We start from the raw sequence: 16,237 nt of genomic DNA on the forward strand, positions 1-16,237 counted from the left end.
AGATAAACGTGTTCGACAAGGATTGTTTCATCCGGATGCATATCTTCTAGATTACTCCACTCAAGTCGTGAATCTATAATTGCTCACGTCGTGAGTACGTATTATTGCTGGATTTTTATCTTTCTTCTTTCAAGCCTTCATAGTTCCATGCTTTGTCCATTTTGGTCCCTTTCTTCGAAAATGCCTCACTTTGGCTGCAAATAACAATTTAACCTTATAAGTATTTCCTGAAAATACATATAAATGTGGCAATATCAAAATACCCCACACTTATGCTTTTCTTGCCCTCAAGCAAATCTACTTAATTTAAACTTAAACCTTCATCACTAGTGTTACATAAAACAATCCAATTCCAGCTCAGCCATTATGCCAAGACCTCAACGCGTGTATTTATGTCTAAAATGTTTCCTAAGTAACCCCCCCTCAATTCCAAATACTTACAATCCTCATAGACACTCGCCCACTTCTTTTGAACAACGGTTATTTTACGCATCCCTCCGAATCCATCCCGAGAAATCTTCCTTAACCTCAAGGTATTTTTGCAAAGCTACCTAAGCATACATAATATAGAGAATTACAACTTTAAGATACCACAATGGAGCTCTTGAATTCTTCACTTCTTTGATCTTTAATACCTTTGAATTCACCATCCTTTGCTCGACACATATGCTCTCATAATAACCTTCCCCTCCCGAGACTCCATAGCAAATTTGAAATAAAGCCACCAGAGGACAAATAAAAGTAACATAATAGCTTATAAGTCTTACAAACCATAACAAGTTTAAAAACCAAATAAATTAAAACCAAACGAAATTAAAATAAAAACTAAATAAATATGAAATCAATTGTCATCTTCTTCATCTTGTGCTCCACTTGTACCGGCTCCATCTCCCCCTTGACCTCTATACTCACTCCACCTAGGGAAAATTAGGTAATGATACCCCAGGTGAGGATGTTGCTCCACATGCAAATGTTCTACTAGATTTTCCACATTCCCTCCAATCGAATTGACATTTAACAAAAGCTGATCAAAATACCCGACCATATCACCCCCAAAATTTGGTCCTCCTATGGGTGCGGGTTGATGCACCGGCTGCCCTCTCTCTCCTCGTCCTCACACATTCCTCCTCCGAGGCCTTGGCTGTGGTTGTTGCTCAGACTGTACACTAGGCTGCACTCCATCATCACCCTCATCATCAGTATGAACAAGGCCCCAATGAGACCCAAAATTCCGAACAACCCTCATTGTCTCCAAGTATCCCATAGTGAACTTGTTATCCTCCATGCAAGTTAACGAGCGGGTAATCTCGGGAACGATTAAGCCATAAGAATGGGCCAATCAAGTGATGATGTGGCCCCCACAGATAGGGCTCCCGGGGCGGGAACTTGTAGCAGAACCAGCTAAGAAATGAGTCAGGAAATATGGAATAGTACAACACACTCCTGGCTGTAAGGTGCACCATAAATAAAACAAATTTTGCTTCATCACCTTATCCCTATGGTGCCTATGATGGATGGAGAAAGTGATAAATTGGTGTATCAAGCGGTAAATGGGGGATCTTATGCTGCTCTTGGGTGACCCTTCAAAATTGAATATTCTGGATGCAATATTGTTCCAAAATGCAAACCCCGAGGCCCCATTTTCATATCCTCGAGCCGCCTCCCTCAAAAACATAAAAAATTCTGGAGTCATAGCTTCCTGAGTCTCGTATAACCCCATTCTCCAGGAAAATTCAACTAAACCGCATTCACGATATTCACCCCAAGTCTAAAAACTAAGGCTTGCGGAAACATAGGGTCATGGACATTCTCATGGAATGATACAGTTGCGAAAAATTCCACACATAGTTCCTTATATACCTTCTCTTGGATACCAAATAAATTATGCCAGCCCTTGCACGTGAATGCAAAACCATTTCCTAAAAATATCTTTGTAAGAAACGGAGACAAGCGATCAAAAATTCCGACCTCACTCTATCTTGCCCAATGAATTGTATGGGAAACAACAATTTCCCTATTGTACAACCACCCTAGCCTGTTGTTGCAATGTTCCAAAATATCTCGTGGCATGGTGGTCGGGAAAATGTAGAATGGGTGCAAACTTGCCATCTCTGTTGGAACTTCTCTTCGGGAGCCATTGCTTCAAAAAAAACATAAAACAAAACCGACAAGAACATCCCAAAAGATTAGTATTAAACAGAATACTCACAGACCAGGTCTCACGTCGTGAGAAATAAAGGTCACGTCGTGAGTTTGTCATTTCAACAAAAATCGGTCATGACAGTGACAAAATCACGGCTATTTTCTTGTTGGTGTTTTATTCTAGCCTAATCCTAAACATATACAACACATATATAACACAAATTTATAACAATTAGGGAAATAATTTTGTCATTCAAATAAACTTAAACCCCTAAACCTTAAATTAACCAACTAAGTCAAAATTAAGCATAAACAATAGGAATGGTGTACCTCAAAGTGATGCAAACGTGAGCACAAGAGTAAAATATGGTAAAAATCGTTGAAATCCAACATGAGTGGGGGGGGGGGGGGGGTCCAAGAACTATTGGCAGTTGAAGAATAAGATAATGGTAGGTCAACCTAGCTGCTTTCTTATTTCTGTGGTCCTGATTAATCCTGTCTCACGTCGTGAGCCATAGAGCCTCACGTTGTGAGTTTATTTTTGGGCTAATATAAGTCAGGCTAATTAAACAAGCTGAAATGGGCCACTAATTGGATTATTATTATTAACGGCTGAGAGAAAATAATGGGTAACAATATTACAGTCCGTGTCTTAATCTAGACTCACGTCGTGAGAAGAAGGCTCACGTAGTGAGATTGTAAAAAAACTTCATTTAGCCCTTTAATTTTTTATACCTTTAAAACTAGGACCCCCACACTCAATTTTTCATTAAAAGAGACTCTGAGATGATGAATTGATGAACTTCCTAAGCTGAAAATGCAAAAAGTAAAATAGAAAAGAAAATGCAAACCAAAATCGGGTTGCCTCCCGAGAAGCGCTTCTTTTTTTGATTGAGTCGTGAGCCGGACTTCATGCCTCCCTACGTTGAATTGTCAGACGAGTCCATCACCAGCTGGATCTTCTGCTCCTTTCATCGCCGCTTGTATGCTTGAACTCGTCTATTGTACGCCTTCTTTGTTCTCCTTTTTAGCTTTCGCCTTGTCTAAATCAAACTTTCTTTTGGTCCCTTTTGTTTCCAATTTTTCTTCGTTCTTCTTTAGCTCAATAGGAACCTTTTATTCTTTCACGACTGGAATTGTTTCTTTTGAGATAACCTCGTCTTCATCACTCGACAAATCATCTTTTTCCTCACTCATCAAACTTGTTGGTTTTGTGTAGGTAATGACTTCAACGGAAAACAAAACGGATGCTCTCGTTTTGGTGCCTTTGATTTGATGAATTGTCTTGATTTCATCCTCCATGAGCTTTTCTAATTCTTCAAGTTCATTATTTTCATTTATATTGAAAACCTCTTCTTGAATATCACTCCCTTGGAAACCATCTTTTATCCAAAAAGTTTCCTTATCATCACCAACCCTCAAAGTGAGATTGGATTCACTTATATCAACCAAGGCACCAACAATAATAAGCAACGGGCGACCAAGAATAATGGGGACATCGGGATCTTCTTTCATATCCAAAACTACAAAGTCTATTGGAAAAATGAATTTCCCAATTTTTACGAGAATATGTTCCACAATGCCCCAGGGTTGTGTTACTGAACGATTTGCCATGTGAATAGTCATTTTTGTTACCTTCAACTTCTGAATATTCAACTTTTGATAAAATGAATAAGGCATCAAATTTATTCTAGCCCTAGAATCGGCTACAGCATAAATGTTAATATTATTCCCAAACTCACATGGAAGAGTGAGGTGTCCATTATCCCCCATCTTCTTAGGTATCTCTCCCAATACAACTTTTGAGCTTTGTTCACTAAGAATAACCTTAGAATTCTTCTTTAATTGTTGACCAGTATCTATAAGATCTTGTAGGAACTTAGTGTATTCTGGAATTTTTGAAAGTGAATCGATAAAAGGGGTATTAATAGGAATACCCTTTATTTGTTGAATAAGCTCCAGATGTTCCCTTTCCAATGGACTGAGATGTGCTTGAGACAGAAACGACAAAGGGGATCGATAAGCCGGAATGAAATCCGAATTTTTCTGTTCAGATTGATCCCACGTCGTAAGCATGGCGAGCTCACGACGTGAGTCTAGTAGTTCAACAGCATTTTCATTTTTGAGTGTTGTCTTCTTTGGCTTTGGTTTGTATGGCTTTGGCTCCACTTCTAGGGCTTCTAAAAACTCAGAGATTGCTTCTTCTTCAGTCTCAATCATCATAATATGGACTTGAGCATTCTTTTCGGGAAATTGTGATGATAATTTGTTGCTCACCAAAGTAGTTAGTTGACCAACTTGGACTTCTATATTATGGATTGATGCTTGATGATTTCTTAATGTGGCTTGTTGGTTAATCATCATTTTGTGTTGTTCTTTCATCATATTCATGTGTTTCTTTAGCACTGCATCGGTATCATCATTCCTTTTCTCGGAAGCTTCCATAAATCGGGTCAACACATTTTCCAAATCTACTTTCTTCTCGGGTGGCGGTTGCTCTTTTTGGAAGAAGCCTCAGCCTGTTTGCTTAAATTTCTCTTCCTTTTGCTTCTTGTATTCATCATATGGCAGCCACTCTTTCTTTGGTCTCCTCCAGTCCTCATCATACTTATCCCTACTTGAATAAAACACCTGAGCTTTCTTGTTCCCATACTCATCCAAATGGTAATCCTTAGTCAAGTGTAGCCCACTGCATCTCTCGCATCCCACTCTTATTGCATGAATTGATTGGTCCATTTGGGTCAATCTCCGGTCCATAGTATTAAGCATTGCCATCATAGCAGCCATCTCTTCAGAATGTGCACCTCCACTTCCTTTTACTCCACCTTGTCTTGGGTTGTGATATTCCCGAGAATGCTTTGCAAATTCTTCAACTAGTTTGTTAACTTCGGCTGGATTTTTCTTTGTAAGTGGCCCTTGAGAATCAAGGAGTTGCCTTGTCAATACATTGACCCCATCATAGAATATAGACACCTCTTGTTGAATGTTAAGGTCATGTTGAGGACAATTCCTTAACAACCCCTTGTAACACTCCCATGCCTCGTAAAGTGACTCACCCGAGTTTTTCTCAAAATTGGCTATTGCCTTTTTGAGTTTAGCTATCTTGGATGGTGGGCAAAATTGGTCCAAAAATTGTTCGCGCATCTGAGCCCAAGTAGTAATTGTACCAGGTGGAAGTGCTTTTAACCAAACCTTTGCAGCTGCTTTAAAAGTAACGGGAAGCATCCTTAGCAAGACAATATCTTTATTAAAATTTGGGACATTTAAATAGTCTGCAATGTCATTGACTTCATCTATGTGCTTAAACGCATCCTGGATATGTGCTTTCAGCTTGAATGTGGCAGTGGCAGGTATCGCTGGTTATACTAAACCTGGACCAACATCGTCTCTAATTCGCTTTCTGTAAGCTCCCATTGACATTTATTCAATGTTCTCCATCTCGTTCCTTGGCTCGTTTCCGGGTTCACTCATAAATAATTCAAATTCAGGCTCGGTATCGTATTCAGATTCAGTTTGAGGTATCGTATTCAGATTCGGTTTGGATAGGTATTTGATCTAAGTTTTCAACCTTGCTCTTGTTCTTTGAAGATGAACTCGACTCTCCCATTTTCTTTCCCTACTTCTTTGAGAACACTGACTTGAATTCTTGTAAAGGTCTCTTCTTTGGTGTTTGATCGTCTTTCACGTTCTTATCTTTCTTTTTATGAAGAGCCGACTCCGGATCTTCAAGTGGTGGTACCAAATGTGTGTTGGAACCTCTGGTCATGAACTCCTTAAATAAAGCAAAAAAATAAAAACGTAAAACTGAACTAAGAAAGACAAGCTAAAAACAAATAAAACTAGGAATCCCAGTTCTCACGCCGTGAGCGATAAAGCTCACGTCGTGAGTTCTATAATGCAGGAAAAATGAAACAGAAAAAAAACAACTCTTTTGTTAGAACGTAGTTCTTTCAGGATCGATTGATTCTAAGCATGCAAACAAATAAGTATGTAAAAGTGAACACGAATATGGCTTGAATACGTTGAATGATTAATGCTTTAACACCTCAGAAGAGCTCGATTAAGAACTTCGACTGTAGAGGTGTTTAGGGTTACAAAACACAAGCGTAATTAATAAGACGTGTATCATAATCCATACATGCATGCATATATATAGTCTAACCCTAAGAGATAATCACGGATGGACAGGCCCAATCCGGATATAATACAAAAAGCCCAAGACGCAACATAACAAGTCCTAACAATCTCCCCCTTTGCGTCTTTGGGACCGAGACTTCAACCTTGTTTAGGAACCGAATGCTTCTTCACCGTCTTGAATACTCTTGGAATGATAGCTAGCAGATGGTACTGAAAGGTAATATACCACCGAAGCATATCAGTAAAAATTTTCTTCTCAGAATCCGAGTTCTGCTTGCACCGATGTATCAAGTTGACAATGTAACAACCCGATATTTCAACTCTTTGTAACGACCTAAAAAGTAAAGTATTGTAACCACCTTGGAGTTTATAAAATTAACTTTGATAATAAAATGCCCAAAAAGTATCTATTTAAATTCCTACTATGTTTAATATCATTAAACCGGGATCGTACGTAAAACAGATGCCCAAATCCGGCTTCGTTTATTGAAATTAAGTTTTTTTTTTCCAAGTTCGGCTTAGCAGCAGACAACTAAAAACTCGAATCGAAAATCGAGCGACTTTTGGCCGGAATGACCTAAACGAGAATCGAAGGTCTCGACAATAGTATTTCAGCGGTAAAAAGTCTGGCAAAAACCGACGTCATATAAAGAAGTTATGAATTTTTAAAGAAATTCCTTAATCACGTCATTTTAATAAATAAATAATAAAAATAATTTCATAATTTGCCAACGGAGTCTAAACGAAAGTTGTAGATCTTAGTCTCACCTATGCGTGGATATAAAGACCATCGAAAACGGAGTTCGTATGAGGAAGATATGAATTTTTGAAGTTTATTAAATAAATTATAATCATATTTAAATCAAAAATGCTAGTAATATCCGAAGAGGAGTCAGCGTCCTCATCCGAGGTACGCGCCGCGTAACCCCGTACGCCCCGCGTACCCGAGGGCCTTGGCTTCGGACCGTCCACGTCGCCCCTCTACGAACCTACCGACCCGTCCCATCCGAGCTCCGGGGCAGTCGAGGACTCGCTCATGTGTGACGCACGGGTACGCGCTGCGTACGCCCGTACGCCCCGCGTACCGAGGCCTCTCAGCCCCTATAAAAGGGGTGCGAGGGTTTCCGAAAAACTTGCTCATTTCTTCTCATTTCCCTTGCGTTTTGCCTCGTTTTCCGTGCCCGTTAAAACCCGAAGCCCTGGTCATTTTTACTTAAGTCCCGAGAGTCGATTTTACTCCTGAGATTCCCGAGAATCCCGAGAAAGATCCGCTTCCCGAGACGAAACTCTGCCCGGTTTTCCATACCTTCAAACTTCCAAGTGAGTTCATACCCCTTCAAACACACTTTAAATATATTTTAAATGCTTTTATACTCTTTTAGGGGGGGAATACAAGTAAACATACGGTTATTATCGTGTAATTCATAATATTTCACTTGCTTATTTTTATCAAATGAATCACTTGTGATTTAGTACTGCTATGTGAAAACTGTTGTCATACTTTACATGCATTAAGTTCATACAAAGTATTTAGTAATTCCAAAGTATCCTTCATTTCTAAACCGTTTTATACATTCTAAAAACTTATGATTTATGCTTTGTCAAACATTGTGAAAAAGGATAAACTTTGCACACAAAACTATTACTATAATACAGACTTAGTTGAGAATCCATGAGATACGTACATCTTCAACTACTGCCTTTTTATTAGAAGGTATCACTACAAGTCCTGTCTATAACCAGAGTCTCCCGTTCGGAGAACGTGTCAAATGTGTATAGATCTATATGGGAAGTCATGATCCCGCGCCCTGACTGTTAAGCTACAGTCCTTCTTTTGGGGTGACAGTTTGTCATAACGCTACGACGCCTGAAGAACGTCGCTGCAGGCATATTATGTTTAGTATGGTTATAAAACTCATCGGATATACAATTATTATAGTACTTCTGATTGATGAACGAGTAGCTATTAAACCTATTCTTTATCTAACAAACTGAAATCTTCTGAGGGGTTTATTATATAAATCTATGTTCAAAATAGCCTAAAACATGTGGATTGCTTTCAACTTTTTATGTCTTGGACATTAAACAAACTATTACTTTAGGAAAGTAAGGGATTTTCCTGTATACAAACCAAACAACTATTAGGAAAATAAGGGATTTTCTTGGTTCAACTAGCTACATTTTTCAACACAAATACTCTCATGCATTTCATACATTTATTAGAAAATAAGGGATTTTCCTGGAAAATATACACTCATTTTTGGAATGGCATTCAATGTTTCTAAATCACTTATGAACTCACCAACTTAATTGTTGACACTTTTTCTTTGAAATAACTTGTATTCTCAGGGAACCGTTAAGCAGGTTTGGAACTCAACTTTTGGGGATTAACGTGCTGGCATTAATTATTTCTTTTGAAAGATGTTTATGCATTTATCTTTTGAGTATGTAATGAATACAATGATGTAAACATTTTTTTTAAAACCTTTATATATGTATGGTGGTGTGTACTTTCCTTTCTATGAACTGTTATGATACTGAATATGACGTCCTCCGCCCCCGAACGTTTCTGCCGTTCTGGTTTGGGGGTGTGACAGATTGGTATCAGAGCTTTGTTTATAGGGAATTAAGTATGCCAAAACCATTTCTTTTTGATATACAACTATAAACTCAACTGGGCAAAAACACTCTGAGAAGAGTCATACTTTTGAAATTAAATTTAATTAGTTTTTAAAGTAGGCATGCACTCATTTCATACTAATAACAGTTTCATATCGAATAATTTTAGAAGTATTATAAATAAGTTGTGCATTACAGGTACGCCTTGGGACATGTAATCGGAACTGGGAAGAATATAGCCTGATCAACTATATTTGTCCGAGAGTCGACTAACATGTGGCAAGGAGTGTCTGCAGTGGACAACAATTTTAAAACTTACCGAAAGCACAAACATTACATAATACTAAGGGAGTTTTTGTGTTGTCGTCAACCATTAAATTTAAGGGTAAACTTCATGTACTCTAGCTTATAGTAAATTATTAACCCTAATCTCGTACAGACTCAATGGTTGGATTCCACCACCCCAATGACCCCTACTTCCCCAACCAAGGTAATGGAGGATGGATCAAAGAAGATCCCGAAGAAGACGAAGAGCCGATAGAATTGGATGGGGAAGTTGACTCTGGCACAGATTCAGAACCAGAGGTTATCAATCCACCGGCCCCACAACCTCCTGTCCATGTGAGGAACTTCCAAGGACCCACTCCTGTGTGGGGAAGTCACCTCCACCATTGGAGCCGACAACAAAGCTTACGCCCTCCCTATGGCATGTGCCGAGACTTCTATGATGTCAGAGGCGGGGGATCAGCAGACCGAGCACTTCCAGTCATGGTTGGCAAACTAGCCAACCAGTGCTACCAATCCGGAGTTCAAGCCAACCGGATCCGCGAGGTCAATATGGAAGTGCAAGTGCACACTTCCGACATCCGCCGGTTGGACAAGTTGCAAGGGTATGGCCTAGACCGCACTAATGCCATCCAAGAACAAATGAATGCAGCAATCGCAGCAGTAGCGGAGATAAGGGAACGACAAGCCGCGTTTGATAGGCGCCTCATGGAGTCAAAGCAGTCCGACACGGAGTCAAGTTCCAAGCGCAAACCAAGCCGCAAGTAGTACTTGCCCGATTCTCAAATTTTGTTATAAATTAGGACTTCGGATAAAAGTATTATTTTCTTTGAAATTTTTTGTAATCGGAGACCTTTAGAAAGGTCAAAAACTTTTTCCTATGACTCAGATGTAACACAACTATATGTTTAATATATATAGGGCATATCTCTTTCTTGTTTTAATTATGTGTAGTCCGTTCAATCCATCAGTACATCTATTCAAACGATATTTGTGAATCAAGCTCAAAGCCCTATGTTGGCCAAACCAAATACTTAAACGATTAAGGAGAGTTAAATCATTATAATTCAACTCTGAACTACGAAAACTTATAAATATTCCATTTTCTTTTTGGCAGCGCGATGCCTCCTCACCCAAACCTAAGGCCCAGACCGGGCACGGCACCACCTCCACCGCCAACTTATGACCCAGCCATGGTCCAGGCTGCTATCACAGCAGCAGTAACTGCAGCCCTCTCGCAAATTAACTCCAACGGAAATGGAGGAGCAGGAAGCAGCACGAATCATCCCAATCATGGCACTGGTCGTGGTCAAGTAAGAGAATGTACTTACAAGGAGTTCTCTAACGCTAAGCCAAGATCTTTTAATGGAATTGGGGGAGTCATTGCACTAATGCAATGGTTCGAAAAGACCGAAACGGTCTTCGAGATCTGCTCATGCCAAGAAACAAGCAAAGTCAAGTTTGCTGCTTGCACCTTCATTGACCGAGCCCTCACCTGGTGGAAAAGCCATGTCAATTCTGTGACTCTTACTGTCGCCAACGCCATGAGTTGGGAAGATCTGAAGGTTCTACTGCTGGAACAATACTGCCCAAGGGGCGAGATATAGAAACTTGAGCAAGAGCTTTGGAATCTGAAGATGACTGGGTCTTATCTAGTCGCCTACACAGCTAGGTTCAACGACCTCGCTGCTTTGTGCCCTACCATGGTCAACCCAGAATCAAAGAAGGTCGAAAGGTACATTTGGGGGTTGTCACCCCAGATTCAAGGGCATGTCCTAGCTTCCAACCCTATTACCTACAACAGCGCTAAACGCCTGGCTCAGCGACTTATCGATCACGGAGTAAAACAGGGTACCATTGCAGCTACCGCCAATCCATCTAAAGAGGCACAGGGCCAGGGAAGGCCTTGGAACAAAAGAAGGGGGCAAACCATACAAGAGAACCCCAAGAAACAACAAGTGGTAGCGACCCACGCTATTACTGTACCTACCACCACTGCTCCCACAAGTTCATACAATGGAAAACTTCCGAAATGTAACCAGTGCAACTTCCACTACCACGGTCTCTGCCGTAACCTTCAATGCACCAGGTGCAATAGGAAGGGTCATACAACCCGCTACTGCAAAGAGCCAACCCAACAATCTGCCCCCACTGCTAATACCGGAGTAGGCCGCGCCTGCTTTGAGTGCGGAGACACGGGGCACTACCGTAGGGACTGCCCGAAGGCAAACAACAGGAATTTCGGCGGAAGGGGCCGAGTTTTCACAATGGGGCAAGATGAAGCCGTTGCGGACCCTACTGTTGTTACGGGTACGTTTCTTCTCGATAACTCGTATGCATGCATTTTGTTTGATAGTGGAGCGGAAAGGAGTTTTGTGAGTCATGACTTTAAAGGCATGCTAAAACCAATACCACAATAATTAAGTGAACCGTTCATAGTAGAAATGGCCAACGGGAAAACCGAAGGCACTAAGGAGATATATTTAAACTGCACCCTAACTCTAAACGATAATCCCTTTCCAATCAATCTGATGCCAGTCTCGATTAAGAGTTTCGATGTCATCATTGGCATGGATTGGCTGAGTTCTCATCATGCGGACATTTTATGTTACGATAAGGCCGTTCGCCTTAATCTGCCAATCAGCGAAACTTTCATTGTTTTAGGCGACAAACCTAGTACTACTGTTCGTATCATCTCAAGTATCCAAGCACAGAAAGTGCCTACGCAAGGAGTGTCACGCGTTTCTGGCACATGTTGTAAATATGAAACGCGAAGTCTAGGGCGTCAAGGATGTGCCCGACGTATGCGATTTTCCCGACGTTTTTCCCGAGGACCTCCCAGGAATACCACCCGCAAGACAAGTCGAGTTCAGAATCGATCTGGTTCCTGGAGCTACCCCAGTAGCCAAATCACCCTAGCGATTAGCCCCGGCAGAGATGCAAGAACTATCCAGCCAACTGAATGAACTACTTGGAAAAGGATTCATCAGGCCGAGCTTCTCGCCATGGGGAGCACCGGTGTTGTTCGTGAAGAAGAAGGATGGATCGTTCAGGATGTGCATCGACTACCGAGAACTCAACAAACTTACCATCAAGAACCGATACCCCCTACCCCGAATCGACGACTTATTCGATCAACTCCAAGGAGCCAACTACTTATCCAAGATCGATCTGAGGTCAGGATATCACCAGCTGCGAGTCCTAGAGAGTGATGTTCCCAAGACGGCCTTCCGGATGAGATACGGACATTACGAGTTTGTAGTGATGCCGTTCGGTCTAACCAATGCCCCGACCGTATTCATGGATCTAATGAATCGGGTATGTCGTCCATTCTTGGATAAATTTGTGATAGTATTCATAGAAGACATACTCATTTATTCAAAGAATAAAGAAGAACATAGTCAGCACCTGAGACAAGTCTTAGAGACGTTACGGACTGAGAGACTTTATGCAAAATTCTCAAAATGTGAGTTTTGGATTAGAAAGGTGGACTTCCTCGGTCACGTGGTCAGCAAGGAAGGAATCCACGTGGACCCCTCAAAAATCAAGGCTATCGAAAATTGGTCTGCACCAACTACACCAACAGATATTCACCAATTTCTAGGTCTTGCTGGTTATTATCGAAGGTTCATCCAGAATTTCTCCAGCATCGCAAAGCCTCTTACCGCTTTAACCCAGAAAGGTGTGACCTACAACTGGGGAGAAAAGCAAGATGCTGCATTTTAAACCTTGAAACAAGCCCTTTGCAGTGCACCTATCCTTTCTCTTCCGGAAGGGACCGAAGATTTTGTGGTGTATTGCGACGCTTCGAAGCAAGGGCTGGGCTGTGTGCTAATGCAGAGGGGAAAGGTTATTGCATATGCCTCACGACAACTGAAAACGCATGAGGTCAATTACACCACTCATGACTTAGAACTTGGAGCGGTGGTCTTCGCTCTTAAAATCTGGAGGCACTACCTATACGGTACTAAGTGCACTATCTTTACAGACCACAAGAGCCTCCAACACATCTTCGACCAGAAGGAGTTAAACATGAGACAACGACGTTGGGTCGAATTGTCAACGACTACAAATGTGAGATTCGCTATCATCCGGGAAAGGCGAACGTCGTGGCCGATGCCCTTAGTCGAAAGGAGTACTCTGGCCGAAGAGTGAAGTCATTAGCCATGTCAATCCATTAGCACCTGTCAACGCAAGTCAAGGAAGCTCAAATAGAGGCCTTGAAACCCGAAAACGTGACAGGTGAGGCCCTCAGGGGAATGGAAAAGAACTTAGAAATCAAGAGTGACGGAGCACGCTACATCATGAACCGGATCTGGACACCCAAGTTTGGTGGATTCAGAGAGGTAATTATGAGCGAGGCACACAGGACTCCATACTCCGTACACCCAGGGTCAGACAAGATGTATCTAGATCTCAAGCAACTCTACTGGTGGCCAAACATGAAAGCGGAGATTTCTACTTATGTGAGCAAGTGTTTGACTTGCGCCAAAATAAAAATAGAACACCAGAAACCTTCAGGCCTACTCCAACAACCTGAAATACCTGAGTGGAAATGGGAGCATATTTCCATGGACTTCATAACCAAACTGCCCAAAACTCAGAGTGGCCAAGATACTATTTGGGTAATCGTCGACATATTAACCAAGTCAGCCCATTTCTTACCGATCAAGGAAACTGATAGGATGGAAAAACTATCAAGAACCTACATCCGGGAGATCGTACGACTTCATGGCGTACCGATGTCCATCATCTCAGATAGAGACAGCAGATTCACTTCCAGATTCTGGCAATCACTGCAAAAATCCATGGGAACAAGGTTGGATATGAGTACGGCATACCACCCACAAACTGACAGACAGAGTGAGAGGACGATCCAAACCTTGGAAGACATGTTGCGAGCATGTGTAATCGACTTTGGTAAGGCATGGGATGTCCACTTACCTTTGGTCGAGTTCTCTTATAACAATAGTTATCATACTAGTATCAAGACTGCTCCATTTGAAGCCCTCTACGGCCGTAAGTGCAGATCACCCCTGTGCTGGACGGAAGTGGGCGACACGCAATTAGCAAAAGGGCTAGTCCCTAATGGCACCCTCACTGGTCCGGAGATCATCAGAGAAACGACTGAAAAGATTGTGCAAATACGAGAACGACTGAAGTCCTCAAGAGATAGGCAAAAGAGCTATGCCGACAAAAGACGTAAGCCCTTGGAATTCCATATTGGCGACCGTGTACTACTAAAGATCTCACCCTGGAAGGGCATGATACGTTTTGGAAAGCGTGGAAAGCTAAATCCTAGGTACATTGGACCCTTCGAAATCATTTCAAGAATTGGTCCAGTGGCCTACAAACTCCGACTTCCAATCGAGCTTAACAAAGTCCATCCAGTATTCCATGTATCGAACCTGAAAAAGTGTTTGTCCGACGAAACACTTGTAATTCCACTCGATGAAATCGAACTAAATGAAAATCTTAAGTTTGTGGAAGAACCCGTCGAGATCATGGATAGAGAAGTTAAACGAACTAAACAGAGTTGCATTCCAATAGTTAAGGTTCGATGGAATGCTAAGAGAGGACCTGAGTTCACATGGGAACGGGAAGACCAAATGCAACAGAAGTATCCGCATCTCTTTCCCAGCCCCTAAGACCTCTCTTTTGTATTAAAATTTTGGGACGAAATTCCCTCTAACGGGGGGATGATGTAACAACCCGATATTTCAACTCTTTGTAACGACCTAAAAAGTTAAGTATTGTAACCACCTTGGAGTTTATAAAATTAACTTTGATAATAAAATGCCCAAAAAGTATCTATTTAAATTCCTACTATGTTTAATATCATTAAACCGGGATCGTACGTAAAACGGATGCCCAAATCCGGCTTCGTTTATTGAAATTAAGTTTTTTTTTTCCAAGTTCGGCTTAGCAGCAGACAGCTAAAAACTCGAATCGGAAATCGAGCGACTTTTGGCCAGAATGACCTAAGCGAGAATCGAAGGTCTCGACAATAGTATTTCAGCGGTAAAAAGTCTGGCAAAAACCGACGTCAGATAAAGAAGTTATGAATTTTTAAAGAAATTCCTTAATCACGTCATTTTAATAAATAAATAATAAAAATAATTTCAAAATTTGCCAACGGAGTCTAAACGAAAGTTGTAGATCTTAGTCTCACCTACGCGTGAATATAAAGACCATCGAAAACGAAGTTCGTATGAGGAAGATATGAATTTTTGAAGTTTATTAAATAAATTATCATTATATTTAAATAAAAAATGCTAGTAATATCCGAAGAGGAGTCAGCGTCCTCATCCGAGGTACGCGCCGCGTAACCCCGTACGCCCCGCGTACCCGAGGGCCTTGGCCTCGGACCGTCCACGTCGCCCCTCTATGAACCTACCGACTCATCCCATCCGAGGTCCGAGGCAGTCAAGGATTCGCTCATGCGTGACGCATGGGTACGCGCTGCGTACGCCCGTACGCCCCGCGTACCGAGGCCTCTCAGCCCCTATAAAAGGGGTGCGAGGGTTTCCGAAAAACTTGCTCATTTCTTCTCATTTCCCTTGCGTTTTGCCTCGTTTTCCATGCCCGTTCAAACCCGAAGCCCTGGTCATTTTTACTCAAGTCCCGAGAGTCAATTTTACTCCCGAGATTCCCAAGAATCCCGAGAAAGATCCGCTTCCCGAGACGAAACTCTGCCTGGTTTTTCATCCTGCTATCTTCAAACTTCCAAGTGAGTTCATACCCCTTCAAACACACTTTAAATATATTTTAAATGCTTTTATACTCTTTTAGGGGGGGAATACAAGTAAACATACGGTTATTATCGTGTAATTCATAATATTTCACTTGCTTATTTTTATCAAATGAATCACTTGTGATTTAGTACTGCTATGTGAAAACTCTTGTCATACTTTACATGCATTAGATTCATACAAAGTATTTAGTAATTCCAAAGTATCCTTCATTTCTAAACCGTTTTATACATTCTAAAAACTTATGATTTATTCTTTGTCAAACATTGTGAAAAAGGATAAACTTTGCACACAAAACTATT

General features: G+C 41.3%; 1 protein-coding gene and 1 non-coding gene across 2 annotated transcripts; one reads left to right on the forward strand and one right to left on the reverse strand.

Annotated features, from left to right (window-relative positions):
* Positions 1-3,258: 3,258 nt before the first annotated feature.
* Positions 3,259-4,587, reverse strand: LOC111894774 (uncharacterized). The gene has a single exon (XM_023890875.1). It carries the CDS (start codon positions 4,585-4,587, stop codon positions 3,259-3,261), a length of 1,329 nt encoding a protein of 442 aa, XP_023746643.1.
* Positions 4,588-5,131: 544 nt separating this feature from the next.
* LOC111894777 (small nucleolar RNA R71) lies at positions 5,132-5,238 on the forward strand. Its single transcript, XR_002851313.1, has one exon. It is a non-coding gene; the product is annotated as a small nucleolar RNA R71 (small nucleolar RNA).
* Positions 5,239-16,237: the final 10,999 nt, after the last annotated feature.

The sequence above is a fragment of the Lactuca sativa genome, chromosome 5 (genome assembly GCF_002870075.4).
Source record: "Lactuca sativa cultivar Salinas chromosome 5, Lsat_Salinas_v11, whole genome shotgun sequence".
NCBI lineage: Eukaryota > Viridiplantae > Streptophyta > Magnoliopsida > Asterales > Asteraceae > Lactuca > Lactuca sativa.

Bases quoted from the DNA above. Each gene is read 5' to 3' on its own strand.
- LOC111894774 (XM_023890875.1), bottom strand. From the start codon at position 4,587: ATGGAAGCTTCCGAGAAAAGGAATGATGATACCGATGCAGTGCTAAAG.